The sequence below is a fragment of the Strix aluco genome, chromosome 22 (genome assembly GCF_031877795.1).
Source record: "Strix aluco isolate bStrAlu1 chromosome 22, bStrAlu1.hap1, whole genome shotgun sequence".
NCBI classification, from domain to species: Eukaryota; Metazoa; Chordata; class Aves; order Strigiformes; family Strigidae; genus Strix; species Strix aluco.
In genome coordinates this window covers 8,729,993-8,754,314 of record NC_133952.1, presented here as the reverse complement: position 1 = coordinate 8,754,314, position 24,322 = coordinate 8,729,993, and the positions used below count along the sequence as shown (strand labels likewise).

The window sequence follows — 24,322 nt, the reverse complement described above, 5'->3', positions numbered from 1 at the left end:
GAAGGCCAATGGCATCCTGGCTTGTATCAGCAATAGCGTGGCCAGCAGGGACAGGGAAGGGATCTCACCCCTGTGCTCGGCACTGGTGAGGCCGCCCCTCGATGAGTGGGTTGAGCTTTGGGCCCCTCACTCCAAAAAGGCCATTGAATGACTCGAGCGTGTCCAGAGAAGGGCAACGGAGCTGGTGCAGGGTCTGGAGCACAGGTCTGATGGGGAGCGGCTGAGGGAACTGGGGGGGTTTAGTCTGGAGAAGAGGAGGCTGAGGGGAGACCTCATGGCCCTCTACAGCTGTCGGAAAGGAGGGTGCAGAGATGGGGGATGAGTCTCTTGAGCCAAGTAACAAGCGATAGGACAAGAGGGAATGGCCTCAAGCTGCGCCAGGGCAGGGTCAGACTGGCTCTTAGGAAGGATTTCTTTGCAGAAGGGGTTGTTGGGCGTTGGAATGGGCTGCCCAGGGCAGGGGGGGAGTCCCCATCCCTGGAGGCACGTGCAGGGGGACTGGGCACACCAGAAAGCAAAGCGAGGTGTAGGGGCATCCTGAAATGGAGCCCGGGGACTTGGGGTGCCCTTAAAGCGACAGCCAGGGCTCCAGGGATGCAGAGAGAGGCACACCAAGGGGTCCAGGGTGTCCCAAAAGTCAGGCTGAGAACCCAGGAAGCACAAAAAGGGACATGGGGGTGTCCAGCCACCGCCTCTTGTGCTTGCAGGGAGCCTTGCTGGCGAGAGCCTGCTCTGCCGAGCCCGTCTGTCTCCCACGCCGGCGAGCCTTGCAGGCAAGAGGAGGACAGGGGTCCACAGAGCGTGCAGGGAGGTGGGAGCCTTGGAGAGGTGGCCTTGGGCAACCCTGTGCCCCTGGAGACAGTGCGCCAGGGGCTGTTTCCCTTGGCAACGTGGCCTGTGTACACGCAGAGAGGTTCTGAGCACCCGGGACACTCCCAGCCCCCATTGAGCCCTTTATGATGTCAGCGCACGGCCCCCAGAACAAGGGGTTCTGTCCCAGGCCCTGCACACACAGTACCTGGTGGTGCTGCCAGTGCTGTGCCAGTGGGCTGGTGCTGGTGGCACTGGTGGAGCTGGTGCTGCGAGTGGAGCTGGTGCTGCTGGTGCAGGTGCTGGTGGAGCTGCCAGTGGAGCTGGTGCTGGTGGTGCCGGTGCTGCCATCGCTGCTGGTGGTGGCTCAGCCCGCAGGCAGCTGCCCGTGCCCTGCCACTCCTTGGGGTTGGCTCCTCTGTTGGCAGCCGGCACCCGGCAGTGCCCACTAAGTCCTGCCTGGCAGCGCTCCCCAGGGATGAGCGAGGGGAGGCGGTTCAGTGCCCATCCCCGCCGGGCCATGAGGAGGATCTGGCGGTGGCTGTGCGGGAGGGCCAGGAGCATGGGGGCAGGGGAGGGTGCCGAGTCCTCCAGGAGCAGCGGTGGCCATGAGCTCCAGCCGGAGGGCCGGGACGAGCTGCACCGTGCAGCCACCAGCGGCAACTTGGCCCCAGCGCGGCCGCTGGTGGAGGAGCGCGACACCGACTGCCGGGACAAGGCCGACAGGTAACGGGGCGCAGGCAGGCGGGCGCTGCCTGGGAAGCTCCGGGGCTCTTTTCCTCCCCTGGGGCTTAGCTTTGTGCCTGTGGGTGTTCGTCCTCGAGGGAGGTCACTACGGAAAGGGCGGGCAACAACAGGCCCTTCTCCTTGCCGTGAGCTGTGCCTACGACTGGCTCTGCTCTTTGTCTCTCCAGGCGCAGGCGCAGTGGCAGCGCGCGGCCTGTGGACCCCAGCAAGCGGGAGAAGAAGGGAGAAGCTGCTCCAGGCCAAGGCAAAGGGGTGTCAGCATCCAGCGCTCCCCGTGGGGCAGCAGCTGCTGCAGCATGGCCGCGTGCACCCGCCCTGCGGAGAGCAGGTAGGACTCTGGTGTGGAGGAGGGATGGGGAGAAGGCCTGTCGCCTGCCCTTCTGGCGGCTTGCCGTGGAGACGGGCCGTTTGGAAAGGATGATGTGGTGTGGCTGATGATCCAGGAAAAAATGCACTGCCAGGCCTTGTCCCTGGAAAGCAGAATTCTCGAGACGCTCATTCCTTCGGGGCTCATTTCTGATCACTTTGAGCCATCCCGTCATCCCCCTGGCACACGGAAAAGGCGTGTGCGCTAGAGGAGACGAATTCCCCAGCAGGAAAAGAGACGTGTCTGGAATCTGCATTTTGACAAGTCCCCCTGGGTTTGGGGTGTGTGGCTGTGCTAGGATTGTCTCTGCAAGCACGATGATTGGGAAAGCACTGTAGGCATCAAGGAGCTGTGTTAGCTCACTCTGGTTTCAAAAACGTGTGTTTTTAATGTAGATGAGCCTGCCGCCTGCTTGGAGTCGGCCGTCCGTACGTCGCCATCAGATGAAGAAGGCGTCAAGGAGAGCAAGAGCTTTGGGCAGGAGGTATGCCAAACCAAAGATTTTCAATTCGAGTCCTCCTTTTAGGATTAGGTTCCATGCCACTGCAAAGCAAGACTTTTCCAGGAATAATGTCTAAGGCAGAGTTATTGAAAACTCTTTGATAATCTGCTGTCAAGCTGCTGACAGTCCTCGCCTGGTTGTATGAAATGCTGCTGCTACCTCCTGGTTTGAGCTGATTTCCTAAGTGCTGTCCATTTGTGTTCTTCAACTTTGAACAGGCAGAAGATGCCGGAGCCCAAATACCGGCGGTGGGGTCAGATTCATCCCCTTCCCACCTGAGCCCTGGGACACATCAGCCATCTGAAAGGGTCGATGGGCAAGTGTTTCTGAGAGAATGTCACCAATGCCTTCGCGTGCAAGGAAAGCTCCATGAGGACATGGCTGAGATGCGAGAAGAAAACGAGAGCTTGTCTCAGCAGCTGAGCAAAGCCGAAAGAAAAGCTGATGGGCTGGAAAAGGAAGTGGAGCAACTGAAAAATGCCCTCTTGGAAAAGACATCGGCTTTAGACTGGACAGAAAGAGAATTACAAGAGAGCAAGAGGCAGACACTGGACTGGTATGGTGTATGCCTTCTTAAAGAGCAGAAGAGAGAAGATGCCATCAAGAAGGCAGAAGAGCTGCAGCAGCAACTGGCCCAGCTCCAAAGTGAAAACGTTTTGCTGCGTCAGCAGCTGGGAGACGCGCAGAACAACAGCTGCCTGGAACAAATGGTAAGTGGTGGTGCCTCTACATGCGAGGCCGACAAGGTAGAAAAAGAGGTGAGGTGAGCGCTGACCAAGACTGACTTAAAGGAGAGCAGTTCCCAAGGCTGTCTGGCGCTTCTAAAAGTCAGCAGGTGTACGGTCCGTGCGCGGGAGTCCTTCGCTCGGCTTGGTTCTGTTTTGCGCTGGGTTTGTTGGAATCGCGGAAGGTTCTGACAAGCCTTGAGATGTTTATAGACACAGACGTACGTAGAAACGCTGAGGCCCGCGTTGGGTTTCGTTTGTGGAGCAGAACAACGGCGGGAAGGATGATACACAGAGCTGGCTCTAGGAAGCCTTGGCTCGGGTCGCTGGAGAAAGGGCTGCAGTCCAACGACAGCTCCCGCGTTGGCATCCCGTTAGATTTTAGCATTAACTTAAGGAACAAGCCAAACCCCACAAAGGCACAGTCTCGGCATCTTCCGAGGAGAACGTGCTGGGAGACAGAAATCTTCCCCAAGAGATGACATTTCTGGAGCTGTCTTCGCTCGCCAGGGGTGGCTGGAGACCATCAGCTGTGCAGATGCCCTCTTCTGCCCGTGGATGCGATGGCTTTGCTTTGCGATGCACTTAGAAAAGTGATCTCGGCCTGTGAACTAGTAACTGGAAGTAAAACTACGCACTTGGGCTTCTTTTAATTTGTACTCCTGTGCCGTTGTTTCCCTAGAGAAGAGAGGCACAGCTGCAAGGAGAGCTCGCTGATGCTGTCAGAAAGCAGCACACAGCAGAAACTGCACTGAAGGCTTTGACGAACCAGTACGGTCGCCTGAAGGCAGAGAACTCCCGCTTGCAGGAGGACCTGGACAAGGCTAAGGCCAAGGTATGCAAAGCCTGTCAACATGTTCATGTCTTTGAAGTGTTCTTTTCCTTCAGCAGACAATATTCTGGGAACAAATCCAGGAGAGATTTGTCTGCGGACGTCACGAGCGTCAGACTAGAGGGTGCTTTTAGCTCCTTTCTGCTGCCCTCTCGCCTTGCCAAGCTGATGCGGCTCTTCAGGGGGCTTGTTTCGAGGCTGAGGGGCAAAGCAGTGGCTTGGGGGCAGCATGTGGGTGGGGAAGAACAAAGCAGCTGTGCTCTTCCGAGTCTCGCTTCTGTTCCCACACCGTCCAAACGTTGTGGCCGTGAGATGAAACCACAAGCCACGTGCCCCCTGATGTCTCTGGCCTTGGTTGTTCTCCCTGCAAGGTTTTTCCTCTGTCGATCTCTGCACAAAGATGGTGTCTAGTTCTCTGGCAGTGGTGGTTGGGGGCAAGGAAAGTGACCTTGGTTTGCCGTTGTCTCATAAGCCAGGCTTCGCCCTCCCTCTAAGGAAGGCCTTGAAGCTCTTGTCCCTCCGCCCGCACTGTCCTCCCCAGCCATTAGCACAGGGGTGTGCGTGGGAGAAGGGACGGGGCACGACAGGAGCGTGGTGGAAGCCAAATGAAAGGCAGCGACCGCGGTGAAATGCCAAAGAGCATCTCCAGAGGCACGGACGTGCTATGATGCTGCAGGAGGAGTGGAGCGCCTTTGCCACGGAGCCTTTCTGGAAAGGAGGGACGGGTGGAAGCTGGAGCAGTCTTGTTGGCAAGGGCTTGAAAGGCGCACTTACTTTCAGGAATCCAAGCGCCTTTTCCCTGGGTTGAAATACAAACTCAGGGCACTGACAGCCATGATCTCGATGCATCCGTTGGATGGAGTTTCACCGAGATTTGAGACCCCTCTGCTCAAGGCAGATTGTTTTTCCCCACATACAGGCGTGCGAACTCTCCGCACAGCTGGAGCTGCAGTCCCAAAAATCTCTGCAGCTCGAAGCTCTAAATAAGGAGATGGGACAGACGGTGACAAGTCTGTCAGCTCGCTTGGCGACTCCTGGCGCGGGTCACACCACAACAGCGCCGGAAGAGGAGCAATATCTGAGTCTACTTTTGGAGGTCAGTTCATGTTCCATTTGTATCTGTGGTCGGCGTTGCGTCCATTTGTGGCTGCGGTCACGACTTTTAGGTGTTTTGTCTCGGGCACGTGGTTCTCTTTGTTAGTGCTGTGGGTTTGGCTTTCCCGTAGGGAAGCCGGGGAGCTGCAAAAGGCTGCGCCAGAGTCTGTGTGTCGTGTGTCGTGGCACCAGTGCGCGTGAAAAACACGCAGCCGTTTTGCTGCTCCTCGTGCAGACAGCGTTTAGGCTGTTTAAGAGCTTTTCTGTAAAAGCGGCGGAAAGAGCAGGTTTGTTGAGAGGGGTGGGCATTGTCTTTGTCTTCCTGTTTCTTGAAGTTGCATCTTCTCTTGTAGGTACAGGCAGCCGCTGAAGCCAGAGTAGAAGAGATCAAGACCGCTGTCGCCTCTTGGAGAAACGACCTGGAGCAGATCATTAGAGCTCAGGCTCTCGAGCTGGAGAGAGCAAAGGACAAGCAGGAGTCGACCGCCCTGCTCCTGGCCTGTGCACAGGCAGAATTAAAGAGCTCCGACAAGCGTTTCTTGGTGATGGAGGACATCGCAAGAGTTCTCAGAATCAAATTAAATAAGTAAGTCCCAACGTTTTCTTTTTTTCCCCACGTAGTACAATAGGACCCTTTTCATCGTGGCTTTCCCAACCCACGTCCCTTTCTTGGATCTGGTCAGCATGATGTGCGCACTTCTCCAGAGCCCGCCGTGGGCTCTCCCATGGCAGAGGCCTGGTTTTGTTTCTCTTGACGGACCCTGAAGTAACCAAGCTGACCAGGCCTGTCCGGAGGGTGTTCTAGTGAGTTTTCTTTTAACAGTTTTCTGTAGCCACCTCCCCTTCCTGCACGTACGGTGCAAAAGAGGAGCTCCCTTCCCCTTCTGCTGTTACCCTCCAGCTGAGGAGAGACACACGGGGAAAGGCAGAGGGGACAGAAGAGGAGCCTGTGAGGCAAAAATAATCTATTTGCTGTCCGTTATAACGGTGCACCTTCAGTGTGTGTTTACCGTGGGAGGAGGGAAAGAGCCCCGAGTCCTTACTACCTTCTGGGAAAGGTCTGACAAAGACCTAACACAGACTGCTTGGAAGCCCGAGCAGCAGCACGTGTGGGTGGCTCGGAAGTCTGTGTTCCTCAGCCCAACAGTGCAGTGTCACACCTGGGGAACCACTTGGTGCCACTATGAGCAACAGCCGTTCTTGCACGCTCCTGCATTTCTCACAGGGCTAATGAGAGGCTAGCAGAAGCCAGGAGGAGCAACGGCAGTCAGAAAGCGGAGTGTGAGCAAGACCAGGGGACCAGGGGACCGAGCGTAAACCCATCGGGCTCAGGTAAGCAGCTCCAGGTGTGATTCTTCAGTGCTCGGGTGGGTTAGGGATTACGGTTGGGTTTTGCTTGGGATACTGAAAGAGCGGAAGCCTTTTCCATGTAATTCCTGGTGACGTGGAACCAGGAGAGAGAAGTTGCTTGCTTATCCCGCCGAGCATAAAGCAGGTCTTGTTAGCTGGAAACCCAAAACAGGGAGCGGGCTCTCCAGAGAAGAATTTCATAACAATGGTTCCTCTGGAGTTTCTTTCGCGGGCTTTAGAAAGCTAGTTGCCTGATGGTCAGGCATGGAAAATCTTATTTCCTCCGTTGCGTGTGTCCCTTTCATTCTTTCTGGTTTCCTCTGTGGGCTTAAATCTCTCCAGACCTTCACAGCGTCCTGTCGCAGTTGATAGTTGTCCATTGACTTTGTGGGCTCGCTCTGCTCTAGAACTAACATTGGATCTTGCTTTCTCTCTCCCAGCCACCAGCGAACGTAAAACCAGATCTGGTGGGGATTGTCCCCGGACATCTGCTCTTCCGCCAAATGTCAGCGAAGCCTGGGATATCCCTTCTGGGGCAACTCCGCCCGACAGCGACATTTTGACGGAGAGTTATTAAAGTGGTAGAAAACGCTCAGGAAAGTTGGTGAAAATTCTTTGCCTACCCCGTTCTGGAGAGTGAAAGCAGCCATGGAGGCCTGTAGAAAAAAGGGTTCTGCCACAGGCGGCGCCCGGAACAGCCGCCTCTCCAGGAATGGCTTTGGCAGCTCCGTCGCCCGTGGAGCCCTTGCGGGTGAGCGGTGCGGAGGAGCCCTGGAGTGCAGCTCTGTCGACCTTGCTCCCGCCTCCGGTCAGTGGCCTTGTGCGAAGCTCTGCAGGCTCGGGTGAGCCTGACTGCCAAAGCTGCAGCGAGGAGGTGCCAGCTGCGACAGGGAGGGGACGGCTCAGGGCTGTCCCCACCGCCTGTGACAGGGCTCTGCTCCCCTCCCGCTAGTGCAGGTACCACTGGGGCAGGAGGCAAGGCGTGATGGGTGCCCCAGCTGCCAAGATATGCAATTGGAACCTGTGGAGAAATGACTAAATGGGGGAGCACGGAGATAGATACAAATACGTCCTCTTTAGAAATGACACCCAGGGACAGGATGTTTAATCCGTACCTCCTGCTCTCTAGGTCTACGGAGCTGCCGGCTGGAAGGGAGCAGATGTTAACCCCGACTAGGAGAGGCCCCGCACCACAAGGGCCGGGGGAATACACCGGTGTTCCCCGTGCACAGTCTCCCCTCCCTCGGGCAGAGGGAAAGGACCGCGGGCTCCCTGTGGCACCCGAGGGGCCGTCCGGCCCCACCTCAGGGTGTCCCATTCTCACAGGGTGTGTGTTTCAGGGCATCTCCGGAGCCCTGGATGTGCCTTTCTGGTGACCCACCCCTGCACCCTTCCAGAGACCCCTGACAAGCTCAGCCCTGAGGCGTGGCTTTCTGGAAGCAGGAGGGCAGGCCCAGCCCCAAGTCCCGAGGAAAAACTGAACAAGGCCACGGCTTTGACCTGGCTGCAAAGGAGTTAGAGGGAGCACTGAAAACGTACCAAACGTCCCTGGAGAAAAGCATTAGCCAGGATCCCTGTCTGATCCCATCTCGCAGCGGGTCTTCTGAGACCCTCCAGACCACTCTCCTTCCTCGGCACAGCAGGATGTTGATGTTCTTGAATAAAAGGGCCGAGTCCTTGCCTTGGGTCAAGGGCTGCACAGGGACTTTGATGGCCACTGAAAGGGAATGCAAGGGCTCAAACAAACGAATTTCTGACGGTTATGAAGAGTAAACTGTGATGGATGTATGAAAGCTTTGCTTGTGTTTTTCTGTATTTGTTTCTCAAGGACTCCTGACTCCTGAACTTTTTCCTGAGGTCCCTCTGTCTGTTTAGGATAGATTGAAAAGCTGGACTCCTTCGTGCACCTTTAGGGGCACCCTGGTCACCACGATGTGCTGTTGGGGACAGCCCGGACCGCTCAGTGGGGCACCCACAACCCCCTGGATGTGTCTTTCTGTGCACCCCAAGACATGCTGGGGGCTCTGGGGGGATCCTCAAATCACAGAACGGTTTGGAATGGACTTTTAAAGGTCACTTAATCCAACCCCTCTGCAATGAGCTGGGACATCTTCAACTCAATCAGGTTGCTCAGAGCCCCGTCCAGCCTGACCTTGACTGTTTCCAGGGACGGGGCATCCACGGCCTCTCCGGGCAACCTGTGCCAGTGGTTCACTACCCTCATCATAAAGAATTTCTTCCTTCTATCTAGTCTGAATCTACCCTCCTTTCGTTTAAAACCATTACCCCTTGTGCGATTGCTACAGGCCCTGCTAAAATGTTTGTCCCCATCTTTCCTACAAGCCCCCATAAGTATTGAAAGGCTGCAATAAGGTCTCCCCGGCGCCTCCTCCAGGTGCCCACAGCCCGTGTCAGAGCTGTCTCCACCCACCCACTGCCCTCTCCCCAGCGAGACCCAAAGAGTCACAGACAAGCAACACTGAACCTCACCTGAGCAGACACAAACATGGTGTCTTCCTTGACAGAGACACAAGATTAGGAGACTGGCAGGGTGAAAAAAGTCAAGTTGAAAATAAAAAACCCCTCAAAGATAACTTAAGTTTCAGGAGTCCTTGCTGAAAAGTCACACCAGTGGAGAATCTCCAGCTGCAGGGGACCATCTGCCTTGGACAAAGCTTATTTGAAATTGTTTTGAGATGGGTTTTGTACAGAGGAGCCCGAGTGGAGAACAAGATGACAAATTCCAAGCAAGTATCTTTAACTGTGCCGTCAGCACAGCTGCAGAGGAGCAGGGCAGATTGGAAAAAAAATTTTGTTGTAATTGTGGTTGGAGCCAAGTAGGTTTTGAATAAACCTCATCTTACGTGTGCGCAGATCCCGTCACTCTCCTCAGAGATCCGCTGTTCCCTCCCGGGGCAGACCTGCTCTCTTCCCTTGGGGACCGCTCTTATCCCCACTGTGGCCCTCTGTGCCCGATCAGGTCCCCTCCAGCCCCCACCAGGCATGCTCAGACGCCCTCCAGGCCAATGCATTTTTTCTGAGCACCTCTCCCCTTCCGAGCACTGCCATCTCCTTGGTTCCCCCTCGTGCAAACTGCGATTCCGATTCATCCCCTGCCCTCCTGAGTAGGCACAGACCTTCCAATCCCACTCGTGCGGTCAGACCCCTCCTCTTCCCCACAGCTCACACTCTGAGCCTTTCTGCTTCCCTCTCTGCATGCACAGATCCCTGCTACACCCCTTTTCCGCATGAGCTGACTCCTTCCACCCCCTCCCAAGCATCCTCACAGAGCCTCCAGCACTGTCAGGGAGCACTCAAGACCCACCCTCTCTCCTTCTCCGCATGCTCAGCTCCCCTCCCTTCTCCTGCTCCTATTCCATTTCCCTCGTCCCCTCCATCTCCCTTCATCTGCCTCCTGGCCCCTCTGCCCACCATCCTCGCTCTCAGAGCCCCTCCTTTCCCTCCCCCAATCCTCCTTCTCCACACCTTCTCATCCCCTCCCTCAGTGCTCAGACACCCCGCGCTCCCCTCCCCAGGCTTGCACAAAGCAAAATGCAGGGGTAAGGGCGTGCAAAAAGAGGAATGACCGGCCTCTGAGCACAGATCGAGGGGAATGGAGGAAAGCAGGCACGTGGTGAAAGGGAACTTCTCCGAGTTTTATTTACAAAACTGGTAGTTTTGGACTGGACCAGGAATTAGGGTTCAGGGGAAGATACGCTTCACCCCACCCCTCTTCCATTTTCCTGAGTTTATCTACAAATTCCAGCCTCCGTGTGGGATCTCACACACACATACACACACATTTACAGTTGGGTACATTGAAAATAAAGCTGTTGAATACTACAGCTGAACCAGAAATTACCAACTCAGTCAATGTGGCAATTCTCCCCTGCAGTCCTCGTCATCCCCCAGCAAGAGAAGCCCAAAACCCTGCAGTCCAGCTAACATTTTACAAACACCCTTCCCCTTTAGAAGTTCTCGGAGCTGATGCTCTGACTCTCCTCCTGCAGCTGGGAGGCTGTGGTGTCTCCAGGCGAAGCTACATTTAAGTAGCCGATCTCAGAAGGTTGAGAGGGGGATAAGCAGGAGGAGGAGTCTTGGCCTTCAGCTCCTCCTGCAGGCTTCGTGTCTTGCGCGGCCTTCGGGGGGCTGAGCGAGTCTGGCGGTTCTCGTGATGGGAAGCTGAAAACAAATTTCCTCTCTCAAGTCATTCTGCAAACTCTACCTGACCCTCCACCACCTGCACGGCCCCAACGTCCCTCCCAGCATCCCTGGCAGGCAGCGCAGGGATAAGGCTCCAATACGCTTCCACCAGCCAAGGAGCTGATGGCCCTCACCCACCCCAGCACCCCCCAGACCGGCCAGCACCCTCCACAGCACCCCAAGGCTGTCACCAAGCCTGCCACGCGCACAGACCAGAGGCGCAGAGTGTCTCTGCCTTCCCCTCGCCCCTTTGGCACAGATCACGGTGCTCCTGGCTTACACCAGCGGAGGAGCAGCTCAGGCTCCCTCCTGAGCACAGCCTGCGACGTGGGTCACACCGCGCCAGGCAGCACTGGCCCTCGAAGTCTCATCACCTCCTGTGTAAAGACACTCCTCCAAAACCACTGGGCACCAAGATGATTTCTAAACCCACAGCGTTCCCCCACATATTTTGAAGAGTTTACTTCTCCATCCCACTAGTTCCAGAGTCTTTTTAATACCATTTTCCTATAATTTGACCAAAACCAAACCAAAACAAAGAGAGAAGAAAGACCCTTGGAGGTGAAAGCACAGGGGGGAGCAGCCAAAGTGCTCAACCTCTCCCTCACCACATGCAGAGAGGCATTCCCTGCCTCCTCCGTTTGCCCCACGGTACCTGCTACGGGCAGATGGCAACACCTTACTCTGGAGCTGGCGTTCAGAGAAGTTCACGCTCTTCAAGCCCTGGAAGGAGGAACAGAGACTTTCAAAGGAGGAGGTGCGTGTCAGACCCCGAATTTCAACGTACAGTCTTGGTCTTTACAGTTCCCCCGGCTCCACTGACAGTTCTCCCCATGAACTCCAGCCCCACTGAGGTTCTAAATCATAGCTTTGTCCTTTGGGTCTGAATTTAAACTGAAAAACCCCACCGAACTAGCCCAGGTGAAACAAACAGAAAGAAATAAAACAGAGTGGAACACACAAACAGCTCTTTCTGCCAGGCCCCAAACGGCGCTTTCACCCTTAAGAGCTCATTTCCAACCAAACTGGGTTCCCTCCAAATTTCAAAATGTACCAACAAACTTCCAAATCCACCTCTTTGATTTGAGGAGCTGTCGGAACACAATCTTGGACTTTCCTGGATTTTCCTTCATTTCTTCCCCCAGAGTTCTTCATCAACTTGGTCAATCCCAACCCGAGGTTTTGGGGAAGGCAGATCTCCATTCAGTGCAATTTAGTCGACATTATCCGTCAGCTTGCTCTGACCTTTTTTGGCTGACAGAAGTAACTTGCCCAAGCACACTGCTCTGTGTTACTTCTCCTAATTTTAAAGCGAACTTAAAACTCAGGTCTTTTAACACCTCTCAAATCTGCAAAAGAGCCAAAGTGCAATTTCTGTCCTTGTGTCACAGGATCTCATCAGACAGCAGCTCGGGGGTGGAGCAGTGTGCCAAGGGCACCGAGCTGCAGCTCCCCAGAGTCCCTCCTCACCCATAAAGCCGTCGCACTCGGGGTGTTTGCTGCCCCTTTCCATCCCAACCCAAGGATCGATTCAGCTCTTCTCCGGCACCCTCAGCTGCAGCTACAAACACCACCCCGCGCTCGCAGGAGACATCAGCTCCTGCAAGCTGTCTGCTGAGCCCGAGCCCTCTCAGAGCCTCACCTCCGTGCTGGGAGCGTGGATGCTCCTCGGCGTGCGCGGCGAGGTGGGCACGTGGCCGGGGAGCTGGAGTTTGCTCTCGTGCAGCCGCACGCTCTGCTCACCCACGATCTTCGCTCTGAGCACGTTACACAGACAAAGCACAAGTTATTTTCCTTCCAGCCACGCTACGTTCTCAAAGGAGCATTTTCCTTTTCAGCTGCAGACCCTCTGGCCTCTACAGCCTTCAGCTGTATGTCGAGAGCTTTGATGGGGAAAGGGGCTAATTACATCCTGCAGCAATTAAAAGCCACAGCAGTAGTGACTGGTGCACAGTTCAGGCTTTCCTCTGGATTTCTTAAGAGAAACAGGCATAAAACTGGAGAAGCACTGGGAGGGGGCAGGCTCCCGGAGGTACCAGCAGAAGCAGGGAGGTGACAGTCCCCCTGTGCTCTGCACTGGTGAGGCCACACCTGGAGGGTTGTGTCCAGTTTTGGGCACCTCAATACGAGAGAGATCTCGAGGTGCTGGAGCGAGGGCAGAGGAGGGCAACGAGGCTGGGGAAGGGCCTGGAGAATAAATCCTGTGAGGAGAGATTGAAGGAGCTGGGACTGTTCAGTGTGAGGAGGAGAAGGGGAGGGGAGACCTCATCACTCTCTACAGCTCCCTGAAAGGACGTTGTGGAGAGGTTGGTGCTGGTCTCTTCTCCCAGGGGATTAGTGACAGAACAAGAGGGAACGGCTTTAAACTGCAACAGGGGAGGTTCAGACTGGACATGAGGAACAAATGTTTCACAGAGAGTGGTCAGAGAGTGGAATGGGCTGCCCAGGGAGGGGGTGGAGTCCCCATCCCTGGGTGTGTTTCAGGGTCGTTTGGATGAGCTGTTGGGGGATGTGGTGTAGGGGAGAACTTTGTAGAGTCGGGCTGAGGGTTGGACTCGATGATCCCGAGGGGCTTTTCCAACCTGAATGATTCTGTGGTTCTGTATGGGCATCATTAAGTGCCTACCTGCTCTGCAGGGTGGCAATCGTAGCCCGGTTGCTCCAAGGGGTTTCCTCCTGGTCAGTTATCTTCTGGAGGAGCCGCCTTCTTTCCTGGAGTAATTTCTCATTCTCAGCAGTGATCTGTGCAATCAGCACCTTCCCCTGAGCAGTGTCGCAGAAGAAATAACAACCAGCCGTTACACTTCGCTCTTCCCTGTCCTCTGTAAACCTCAGAGCGCGTTACCAAAGGGGTCACCACTGAGCACGTTCACTCCTAGAAGTGATAATGCTATTTGATGTAACATACCCCTAAAAGAGGCTTTTGAGTCACTTCCCAGCAGTAATATTTCTGAGGCAAAAGACAATGGAGCTCAGGCAGTTTCTGAATGGGATTTGAGGACACAGGTTCCCCTGAGGGCAAACTTGAGCCATGAATTTCCTTTTGGTGTTTTTTTTTTTTGTTCCTACAAGGATGGGCTGGAGCCCCTCGGCACTGCCAGCTGTTTCCCAGGGCAGCATCTGTCCTGCGCAGGGAGTAGGAGCAGCACATCAGGCAGAGCCCTCTGTGCTCTGACTGGTTCTTTAACAGCACAATCCCGTTACCTGCAAACCAGCTGTTCCTAAACCTCATTTCCTTTTTTCCTAAACAGCACTTTTTGGAAGACACACTGCAGCCTGCTCCCTCGGGGGAGAAGCCCTTGATGTGTTCTCTCACCTTTTCCACTTGGAGCTTTGACTCGCTGAGCTCATTTTCAAGCTGTTTAATTCTGCTGTCCCTTTGTTTCACCTCGTGGATGAAGGTCTCCTTGGCTCTGCGGATCTTGTCTTTGTGGCGGAGCTGCATTTCGTTATATTTCCTGAGGAGGCAGGAGACAAACATCAGGCTGCGAAATGCTTTTGTGTTCTGGGTCAAGATCAAGGCAGGAGATGTCCTGTATTTATTCAGGCTCTTCAAAGCCTGAACTGGGACCCAGCAACTTTTGGCTGCGCAGCTAAAGGCAGAGTGAGAACACTGACTTTCCAGACTATGTCTTTCACTGATCAGTTTGGGGGCTTTTTTGTTGCAAAGGTTACACTGTTAAGTGTCAACCAAATGGAAACTGATTGAGGGAAAAGACCCAAAGCATTCCCAAAACTGACTCCCAGCTTTACAAATCCTTGTGCTCGTCCCTCTTAGCTCCTTATACCAAACAGGGTTATAAACTCACCAAAACTGGAAGTAACAGTGAAAGTGTAAGTTATTTATTTGGGTGGGGATGTGGATGGTTAAGGGGAAGTACTTGTGTATGGGGGGTGAAAAAAAAGGCTGAAAAAGAAGAATCCTAAACAGCAAGGATCAGGCAAAGAGGCTGCAGAAAGAGCTACTTCAGTGGGCACTTCTTAGAGCTGCAACACTGGGGTTAAATATTTGTCTCTACTGAGACTGGTGGTTGTTGCTCTTCCCCTCAAACTTGTCCCATTTAGGCAGTGTTCTTCTTTATTTATATCCAGTTTGGACAGAAGGGAAAACAATGTCAAAAAAAAAAAAAGATAAATCTTTACCACATAAGGGATATTTGCCCATGTTGGCTTAAAACTCATGACAAAAAGGCTACTGTGCTTCAAATTAGATCAAAAGTGCTCTGGGGAGAAACGAGCAGCTCCGTGAAGCATCTCTGGCAATGCCAGACCCTAAACAGCAGCCCCCCCGCCCCAAGCACCTGCTTGTTTTCCACACTGCCTCCAGCTGCCAAGGAGAGCACGGCAGCAGACAGGCGATGCAGAACGTAAACGCACACGGGGCGTCAGGTTAAGGCAGATCTCTCTGCTAAATGCCTTCAACAGGAGAGGCCAGAAAGGCTACGGAACAGTCAAATCCAGTGTCACTGTCAGGCACTTAAACGGCAATTCCTGGGTGGGTTTTTGTGTGTCTACACATCATCCCCTGCTGCTTCAGTCATTACCTGACACACAGATCTTTCTGGTTCAGGAGACGGACTCCTTCCTCGTAAAGGGCTTTGTTTTCCTCCTTCAGCAGTGAAAGTTGCTCTGAAAGCTTCTGATACTCCTTCTGACACTGGAGGTGCTGGAAAACATCTGGTTTTTATTTGTGTGTGTGTGTGTCTGCAGCTGTACGGGTCCCTCTGCCTCATTTCAGTCTGGTCTCCAAAGCTTCTCATAAATCTCAGTGGTTCCCAGTAGAGATAATATCCACCATTCTGCCTCCTCCCCTTAAAGAGGGGGGACCATGTGCTGCTTGTGGGGCTCTGGGCTTCAACAGGGCAGAGGGCGATAATGCATCCTCCAAGGCAGTGGACTCTGCCAAAATTTTCCTGCAAAAAGCTCCAGGCTCTGCAGGAAAAGGGGACAGCCTCTTCCCCTCTCCCTTAAGTCCTCTTTCACTGCCCTCGGAGCTGCATCCCCAGGAAACCTATGTGAGATGGGATGGTGCTTTTCCAACCCTCACTCCAAAAAGGCCATTGAATGACTCGAGCGTGTCCAGAGAAGGGCAACGGAGCTGGTGCAGGGTCTGGAGCACAGGTCTGATGGGGAGCGGCTGAGGGAACTGGGGGGGTTTAGTCTGGAGAAGAGGAGGCTGAGGGGAGACCTCATGGCCCTCTGCAACTCCCTGAAAGGAGGGTGCAGAGAGGGGGGATGAGTCTCTTGAGCCAAGGACCCAGCGCCAGGACAAGAGGGAATGGCCTCAAGCTGCGCCAGGGCAGGGTCAGACTGGCTCTTAGGAAGGATTTCTTTGCAGAAGGGGTTGTTGGGCGTTGGAATGGGCTGCCCAGGGCAGGGGGGGAGTCCCCATCCCTGGAGGGGTTGAAGAGTCGGGTTGACCCAGCGCTGAGGGATCTGGTGGAGTTGGGAATGGTCAGGGTGAGGTTCATGGTTGGATTGGAGGAGCTTCAAGGTCTTTTTCCAACCTTGATGATTCTGTGATTCCTCCAGCTCCTGTTCAAATCAGTGGGATCTGCAAAGGCTCAGCACCTGGCTGGATTTGACCCTGTTTCTGCAGTTCCCGCATACAGATTTCACACCCAGATGGTCCCGTCTCCCCTACAGCTCAGTGGTCTGCTCTGGCGTCAGCCACCTGCACAGCATCCCCCGGGGTGATGAGGACCCACCCGTGCCACAGCTCACCTCGCTTGAATCAGTTTTCTTCTCATCTTCTAGGACGTGCAGAGTCTTGGCCTGCAGCTCCATGTGCATCTTGGCCAGCGACGCCTCCGTCTCCCGCGACTGCCGGAGCTGCTGCTGCAGCTCCTCCACCTGCTGCTCCAGGAGCTTCCTAAAAGCAAGATGGTGTGACAGTGAGACACTGACATGGAGGCGAGCCCGTGACGTGCCACCGTGACTTCAAGGCTGGCTGTGATCTAAAAACATCACGCTGCTCTGCGCTTGCCCCGGGCAACATTGAGTGTCCACTGTCTTTTCTCAGACAGTGGAATAGGCTGCCCAGGGAGGGGGTGGAGTCCCCATCCCTGGGTGTGTTTAAGGGTCGTTTGGATGAGCTGTTGGGGGATGTGGTGTAGGGGAGAACTTTGTAGAGTCGGGCTGAGGGTTGGACTCGATGATCCCGAGGGGCTTTTCCAACCTGAATGATTCTGTCATTCTGTGAAAAGAAATCACTACATCCTCGTTGTCCCCGTGTCCCAGTGGCACAGGAAAGGGTGCACGATGTCTCTGGGACCATCAATCCCAGCTGCACAAGAAAGGGGCCTGCTGGAATCTAGAGGGTAAACAAATCACTGGACTAGCAGGAGGGGCCATGCACTTTCCGAGGCAGCAGAAGCCTCCAAAAATCTTTTAAATCTCATAAAGAGGGGACCCTGCGGAGCTCCAGCAGGTCAAAAGGAGAGATAGGAGGTAAAACCAGTGGTGCAGCGACTCCTTGAAGCCACCTAGAGCCAGGCAGGGAGCTGCAGACTGGCACAGCAGTATTTCCCGGCACACATGGACCCTCCGCACACAGCACAGGCCTTACCCAGCCCTGGGTACCTTTTCATCAGCTCCTCATGAAGTTCTTGCTGCACACGAGCTTCATTTTCTCGGGCCTCCTTTAATTCCTCCTCCAGGAGTTTCTTGTCTGAAACATGGGCCTCTGCCAGCAGGAGCTGGTGTTGTGAATCTTTTAGCTTTTGCTGGAGTTTTGAAATCTTGGATTAAAATTGGACACAGATTAAACTTTCTGAATTTATAGGCCAGTATCTTAATCCAAGGGATTCAGATCCCTTTGATCCCTCAGTATCTGGGTCACGGGAATGAAAGATTTGCTTGCTTCTACTCAAAAGTACTTCTGTGTGTCTTTGTGTCAAAGTCCATTAAAAGTAAAACCTTTCCAACGGCTACCAGATTTTGGATCAGACACTACATCATCAATTAACAACAAACCCTTTTGCACTTGATTTGATCCTGCACACTTCAAAACTGAATCCAACAATTAGTGCAGCCACACAGCAGAATCAATACCACGGAAAACACAAACTTCTCCCATTTATCAGATAGCAAACAGCAGCAAATCTCCTTGGCAGGAACGTGATCGGGGCTCCCTGCACCTGCCAGCCCTACTACCAGTATTTTCAGAGATACTGAGCTTTAGAGACAGGAGTTGAGCCATCAGATTTGGCTTCTACTGTCTTGATTATGCTTCCACTAATAGACATTTTTTCTAAAATACTTAGCCAAGTGATCTCAAAACAGACTAGCAAAATAGTCTTCAAGGAACCAGTTCATGAGCTGCTAGTGCTTGTTTTTTCTGAACTACAGCTGCACAAAACTGTGCAAAAGGTGTAAAAACACACCTCCCGCTAACTTAGCTCACACTGATGAGTTACCTTTTTTTGTGCTTCACATACTTTGGATTTCTCCTGTGCAAGTTTCTCTTGCAGGCTGCTCTGCAATTTATCAGCCTGGGAGCACTTCAGGAGCTCTTGTTCAAGTTCTTTGACCTTCTGCTGGCTTTTTTCCCACTGCGCTGAGAGAGAGGAGCATGTTTCAGTTGTGTCCGAGAGTTTTGCCTGGGTTTGCTTCAGCTCAGCTTTGACCTGAGGTTCAAAAGGAGAAATCAAGTTTGCACTTCAGCATGTATCATCTAAAAAAAAAAAAAATCTAAAACGTCTTGATTAGGAAAGGGGCAACGGGATTACCAGAGAGTGAACAAGAACAAAAGAGAAATAGAGGGAGCAAGTACAAGGTGTTTTATTTGGAGGCAGTGCAATTTCCATGGAGCTGAGGCAGAGCACGCTTGAGAGCCCAGATACTGTACAAATGTCAGTGAGGTCCAGTCTGTTGAAATCAGCACCTCAGACCTCCCACAGCTTGTAAAATTATGTGATGCTCTTTCCAAGCAGTTCTCCCTGCTTGTGGTTCCTACCTTGGTGCATTCCTGTTGGAGCAAGAGATTTTGCTTTTGTAAGTCGACGTTCTTCTCCCTTTCGTATCTCAGCTCCCTCTCGGCTGAGCTGCACAAGTTCTGAACTCGACGCAAGTTCTGTTGCAGTTGCTGCATTTTTTCCTCCTGCTGCTGGAATCTCTCATTGGACAGACTCTGCGCAAACAGCAAAACAACAAAGGTTACACGGAAATTAATTTCAAGGAAAAATAAAGACTGGTAATTAAGAAAAGTAGAAGTATACCAGTAGGATTTAAGGGTATTTAAGTACGGAGATGAGTAGAGCCAGGCAAGCATTTTTTCTGTCCCCACACTATATCCTGCTCCCTACCCTGTCCATCCCCTCAGAGAAGCCAATACAACTCTTGAGGTCTCGATGCAATAACCTGGACAAGAGAACAAATCCCTATTAAAACTAACCTGTCACGGTGGTCACCGACGGTCTGCGATGGCTTTCACTGAATCACACAGAATCGTTTAGGTTGGAAAAGACCTTGAAGATCCTCCAGTCCAACCATTAACCTAACATTGACAGTTCCCAACTCCACCAGATCCCTCAGCGCTGGCTCAACCCGACTCTTCAACCCCTCCAGGGATGGGGACTCCCCCCCTGCCCTGGGCAGCCCATTCCAACGCCCAACAACCCCTTCTGCAAAGAAATCCTTCCTAAGAGCCAGTCTGACCCTGCCCTGGCGCAGCTTGAGGCCATTCCCTCTTGGCCTGGCGCTGGTTCCTTGGCTCAAGAGACTCATCCCCCCTCTCTGCACCCTCCTTTCAGGGAGTTGCAGAGGGCCAGGAGGTCTCCCCTCATCCTCCTCTTCTCCAGACTAAACCCCCCCAGTTCCCTCAGCCGCTCCCCATCAGACCTGTGCTCCAGACCCTGCACCAGCTCCGTTGCCCTTCTCTGGACACGCTCGAGTCATTCAATGGCCTTTTTGGAGTGAGGGGCCCAAAACTGAACCCACTCATCGAGGGGCGGCCTCACCAGTGCCGAGCACAGGGGTGAGATCCCTTCCCTGTCCCTGCTGGCCACGCTATTGCTGATACAAGCCAGGATGCCATTGGCCTTCTTGGCCACCTGGGCACACTGCTGGCTCCTGTTCAGCCGGCTGTCAATCAACACACCACACACACACACACACACACACCCCCCCCCGCCCCCCGGTCCCTCTCTGACTGGCAGCTCTCCAGCCACTCCTCCCCAAGCCTGTAGCGCTGCTGGGGGTTGTTGTGGCCCAAGGGCAGCACCCGGCATTTGGCCTTATTGAAACTCCCCCAGCTGGCCTCAGCCCATCGCTCCAGCCTGGCCAAATCCCTCTGCAGAGCCTCCCTACCTTTCGGAAGGTAACTGAGCTCTTTGGTTCACCCACCTTCTTGCAAGTACCTTGTACACAGTCTAAAAGCTCTTCCCACCTTTGGCATATCAAAACCTTTTTTCCCAGCATTGCTTTCAGCCACCTGTAGATCTGCACTCCCGCTTTGCATCTTCACCCTCTGTTCTGGGGACCAGATGAAAGCCTCTGAAGATCAAGCTTCCCTTCTCAGATAAATCCTCAGATAAATTCCCAAGCTGGGAAGTCTTGAGCCAGCACTGCAGGACCTGGCAATGTCATTTGTCCTCAAGATCAGTTTTGTGGGGTTTTTTTCCCCACCTGCTTCTACCAGGAGGTTTTTCAGCATTCCCTCTAAACCTTGGGTCTTGGTCTGCTCTAACTGTACATGTTTGCTGCTTCTTGGTATCAACACAACTCTGATCCTCCCCCTTCCACTCCCTCTCCTGCCTACAGGCCACCCTGTCCTCTCTTCTCTTCCAAACTCTTGCATATAATCCTTGCTCCTTCACAGACTCCCCATCCTGGATCCCTTCATCATTTCTTCCCCTTTTGGCAGGGCTCCTCCCCTTCTTTTTTAGATCACATGGTAAGAAAGGTGAACAAATTGCATTTAAAACGCAGCTAAACGTACTGACACAGAGGGGTCTTGCCTGCCAGCAGAGCAGTCGGAGAGCAGCAACTGAGACACGGGCACGGGGCTGCAGCAGAACCCAGCTGCTTCGAGGGGTTCAAGCACTGGAGTGCAGGAGCAGAAAATCCCAAGGAGGAGCAGGGAGGAGGAACAACTGCCTACAGCAAGAGCAAGGCTGTTGTGGGAATACCCAGCCAGCTCTATTTCCCACACTTCAACAAGGAGCTGAGAAAGAGCTCCAAAAAAGTTTAAAACAGCACTGAAGGACTGTATAACTTCTTTCTTTTGTGTGCACTAAGGGGGTCGTTCAGTGTATCCAAACTCCCGCTACATCCAAAAACACAACAGAAGGAGACGATGACATTCATACTTTCCAAACATTTTCTCCAAGGAAATCAGTCAGCCTCATCTCCCCACTGCGTGCTAACACCTACAGGACCAGCTTCCAGTCCACTTTAATTAGGTTTTGACACTAAATTAGTGAAAAAAAGTACAGTGCAGATGGCAAAGCTGCCCATACCTGTTTAACACTCCCATCTAAACTGCCTGCAGAGCTCTGCGACACGAGAAACCTGTTGTCTCTGTGTGCCATGCCTTGATTTATCCTCAAAGTCTCTCTGAGCGTGCTGTCACCCTGGTCCCGGGTAGTCAGGATATCTTGTTTTAGCTGGGCAATTTCTTCCAGTAACAACCGTTTTTCTTCATTGCTCTCTTTCAGCTGCTTTTCTAGCTCCTCCCTCTTCTTGTTGCTTTCTAGTAATTCAAAACTTGAAGGAGAAATAGGAAAGGAGAGAGATAACTATACACATCCAAGGGAAACCACCCTCGGAAGGGGAAAAACTTGGGATATGAGATTCCAGTGAAACACTCAAGGCAACGCTCAAGCATCTCGGGAGGCTCCAAAGGGGATTTAATCCCGGGTTTAGCAGTCCTGGGCAAGGGTCAGTCTTCCCTGGACACTGACCCACAAAAAAAAAAAAAGCATCCGAAGGGTGAGCTCTCAGTCCTTCGTGAGTAGGTTATTAACTGCCAGCTAAGGAAACACTCGTGTGGGGCCACGTGAGCGGGTCTGCGCTCGCAAGCAGCACAGCAGCCCTCGCACAACGCCTCGCTGTGTGGAAGTACGGGCTCAGATCTCCCAGGCAGGCTGTCCAACTGATCTCAATCCAAACTATATGGCCTTATAAGCTAACCTACCTGTCTTAGCCTGGTTTTACCTTATCTGAGTACCTAGTTATCCAGGTAATTGAGCTGACTGTATACTGGATCTAACCCAAGCTTTTACTTACTAATGAGAGCCTGAGCGTAGATGCTCCAACTCCAAATTTGTATTGAGCTGCTGAAAAAGGGGAGTCAGGGGACCTGTAAGAGGTTTATTTACAACCCTGATGCTTGCTGACACCTGCCCTCCAAGGACAACTGAAGTCCACAGCAGGATGTGTATGAGCAGCTGCTGGAAGCACTTAGCCCCAGGGAGCCCAAGCCCACGATGGGAGCTTTCTGCAACGGCGTTAGTCCAAGTACTACCTCACCCCAAGAGAAGCAGCCTCCTTCCTAAGGACAGCGCTCATTTATGCCATTCAGAATCTGGAAGAGCTGCAGAAAAGAAGGTTTACTCCTGACTGATCATGGTGTCACTAAGGGAAATGCTTATTCACCACAATCTCTGCAGAGGGACGATTACCCAGTAAGGAAGATGCAAAGCTGCTGTGCCCATTTTTGCCAGAAGCAGCACTACGGGGATTTGTAAAAGACAAAATATTAGTCAGCAAAGATAAGGAGCAGAAAGTACCACAGGCCGTGTTAAGGTTTACCAGAGCAGTTCTTGTTCATCCCTCAAGTTTTTGACCTGTTCTTCCAAAATTACTACTTTAGCCATCTGTTCTTCATATGTCTTTTCATCTGTACATAGATCTTCATGTTTCTGCTCGACTTTGTTAATCTGTTCTTTTTCTCGTAGGAGTTCAGAGACCTGTAAGGTCAGAAAACACCACGACTTTGATTTTCTTTGGTTTCATGGAAACCTTTTGAGTAGTATAAGGCAATCTGAGGACTCCATCAAGACATGGCTTCTGATTCTGCAGCTAAAATGAAGAAGTCCTCTTTTCTGCACGGGACGTAGCTTTGTCTAAACTATCATCACATCACATTTCTTTATTTGATTTCATTCTTCTGTTGCCCATCTGCAGTTCTCAGCACTTTATATCATGTGCTGTATCTCTTTACAAAACTAACAACTCTTGGGAAAACAGGAAGAGTACAAGGTGTGTATTCAGCTGTCGCACATGGAGAGCATCCTCCACCCAAGTCAGCCCAAAACAACTTTCTGCAGATGGCTGCTCTCTGCTTTCAACGTCTCCTAAACCCTTAACACCAAGCAATGGCAGACCCAAAACCTGAGATGTGAAGAGAGGATACCAAGAAAATAAAAGGGGCAAGAAAGGAAGGCACAAGGAGTGCATAAGGACACAGAAACGCCCAGACTGGCTCGGGACCAGAATCTGCCTAGGCTAGTATCTCCTGCTAAGCAGAGGTGAACCAAAATCCTTCAAATTAAAATACTACTCAGCCCACTAAACACTAGCAACTGCTTTGATTCCTAAAGCTTTTTAATCCATAGCTCTTCCTGACTGTATGCTAGTACTAATATTTCAATTCCAGGTTTTCTTATCTACACCAAGATGAATTTACTTATCAATTTGAGCAACACACACTAGCAGCTTCTGTCTGCATCAGACACCAGAACAATGGTGTCTTTACATTCCTCACCTTTGTATCTAACAAAGCACTATCTTTTTGTAGTGTCTCATGGGATACATTAATTACATCCCTGCTTGCTGATGTTCTTTGGAGACTCAGGAAGTTATTACAATGGCTTGTAAGCTCTGATTTTGAGTCAGGCAACCCCTGGTGAGGAAACAACAGGAGTTAGTGGATGTAATACACTCCAAACTACAAGCTCAGAAAAAGCTTCCTCCTCTCAAATGTCCAAAAACCTCTTGAAAACAAAAAGAGAGGTCCCAACAAATGCAAAGAGCTCTTTGCATAGCATCAGTTCGTAGCACACCATTAAAATTCACAAAACCAAAAATACTATCCAATTTATTCGCCCGTTCTAGGTGTTGGACATCCTGACAAACACAACATTGAACAACCTCAAATCTTGACCTCCAGGTGTGTATCTCCCATGAGAACTCAATGATTTCATACCAAGCTAACGTCCAATACTTCGTTGGTAAACGAATTGTCTCCATACAGCTGCTCTATCGAAAGGGAATGAACCCATCTGTGAAGCTGGGAATCCCACCAAACACATGCCAAGTCCTCTATTTTAAAGACTGTTAGTCTAACACAGGCCACTGGATTTCATCTTGTGATCTCTTTGGTTGGAAAATAGTCCTTTGCTTCGGCAAAACCACCAGGCAACTGGTGGCTGAATTGCAACCAAGCTTACAGGGACTTAGTAGGATTTTGATTAAAAGGTCCCTGGACTATGAGTAGATTGAACTATTGGGATACAAAGATTAAAGAGTGACTCCTCCTGTTTTCCCCACCACCCCTCAAATCAGAGAATTCCTTTTCACGTGCGTATTCACAGACTGACCTAGCCCCTTCCTAAACCACTCTTCAGCAAGGGTTGGTCTGCATCCCGAGCTTTTACAAGGTGAAGCTGTTGCTTAACAGCACTACAAAAGTCCTGTCCTCTAGATGCCACTGTTCCTCCAGTCAGACTCTTGTGTATGTGCAGTTG

The 24,322-nt window shown here is 52.3% G+C and overlaps 2 protein-coding genes across 6 annotated transcripts in view; one reads left to right on the top strand and one right to left on the bottom strand.

The window, feature by feature from the left end:
- The first annotated feature begins 351 nt into the window (after positions 1 to 351).
- LOC141933472 (uncharacterized) lies at positions 352 to 8,674 on the top strand. The gene is made up of 9 exons (XM_074848182.1): positions 352 to 1,536; positions 1,725 to 1,885; positions 2,320 to 2,408; positions 2,645 to 3,136; positions 3,834 to 3,986; positions 4,903 to 5,079; positions 5,432 to 5,664; positions 6,304 to 6,410; positions 6,869 to 8,674. The coding sequence occupies exons 1-9, from the start codon at positions 1,289 to 1,291 to the stop codon at positions 7,003 to 7,005; spliced, it is 1,797 nt and encodes a 598-aa protein (XP_074704283.1). The 5' UTR covers positions 352 to 1,288; the 3' UTR covers positions 7,006 to 8,674.
- A 1,389-nt stretch (positions 8,675 to 10,063) lies between these two features.
- Positions 10,064 to 24,322, bottom strand: part of CCDC30 (coiled-coil domain containing 30) — a 37,728-nt gene continuing 23,469 nt past the window's right edge. For 2 of the 5 annotated variants that reach the window (XM_074847915.1, XM_074847916.1), the window contains exons 14-25: positions 22,386 to 22,543; positions 21,092 to 21,338; positions 18,589 to 18,762; positions 18,050 to 18,259; positions 17,214 to 17,371; positions 16,356 to 16,503; positions 15,176 to 15,297; positions 13,948 to 14,089; positions 13,258 to 13,394; positions 12,274 to 12,388; positions 11,287 to 11,354; positions 10,064 to 10,610 (exon numbers count right to left, since the gene is read on the bottom strand). In XM_074847915.1, coding sequence (XP_074704016.1) covers positions 10,397 to 10,610; positions 11,287 to 11,354; positions 12,274 to 12,388; positions 13,258 to 13,394; positions 13,948 to 14,089; positions 15,176 to 15,297; positions 16,356 to 16,503; positions 17,214 to 17,371; positions 18,050 to 18,259; positions 18,589 to 18,762; positions 21,092 to 21,338; positions 22,386 to 22,543 — 1,893 coding nt within the window. In that variant the 3' untranslated portion in view covers positions 10,064 to 10,396. Of the gene's footprint in view, positions 10,611 to 11,286; positions 11,355 to 12,273; positions 12,389 to 13,257; positions 13,395 to 13,947; positions 14,090 to 15,175; positions 15,298 to 16,355; positions 16,504 to 17,213; positions 17,372 to 18,049; positions 18,260 to 18,588; positions 18,763 to 21,091; positions 21,339 to 22,385; positions 22,544 to 23,340; positions 23,479 to 24,322 lie in introns of all 5 variants that reach the window. The other 3 variants (XM_074847917.1, XM_074847918.1, XM_074847914.1) reach the window with 2 other exon arrangements.

Bases quoted from the DNA above. Each gene is read 5' to 3' on its own strand.
- LOC141933472 (XM_074848182.1), top strand. From the start codon at position 1,289: ATGAGCGAGGGGAGGCGGTTCAGTGCCCATCCCCGCCGGGCCATGAGG. The intron at 3,137-3,833 runs GTAAGTGGTGGT...TTGTTTCCCTAG, and splicing joins ACAGCTGCCTGGAACAAATG to AGAAGAGAGGCACAGCTGCA. The intron at 6,411-6,868 runs GTAAGCAGCTCC...TCTCTCTCCCAG, and splicing joins CGTAAACCCATCGGGCTCAG to CCACCAGCGAACGTAAAACC.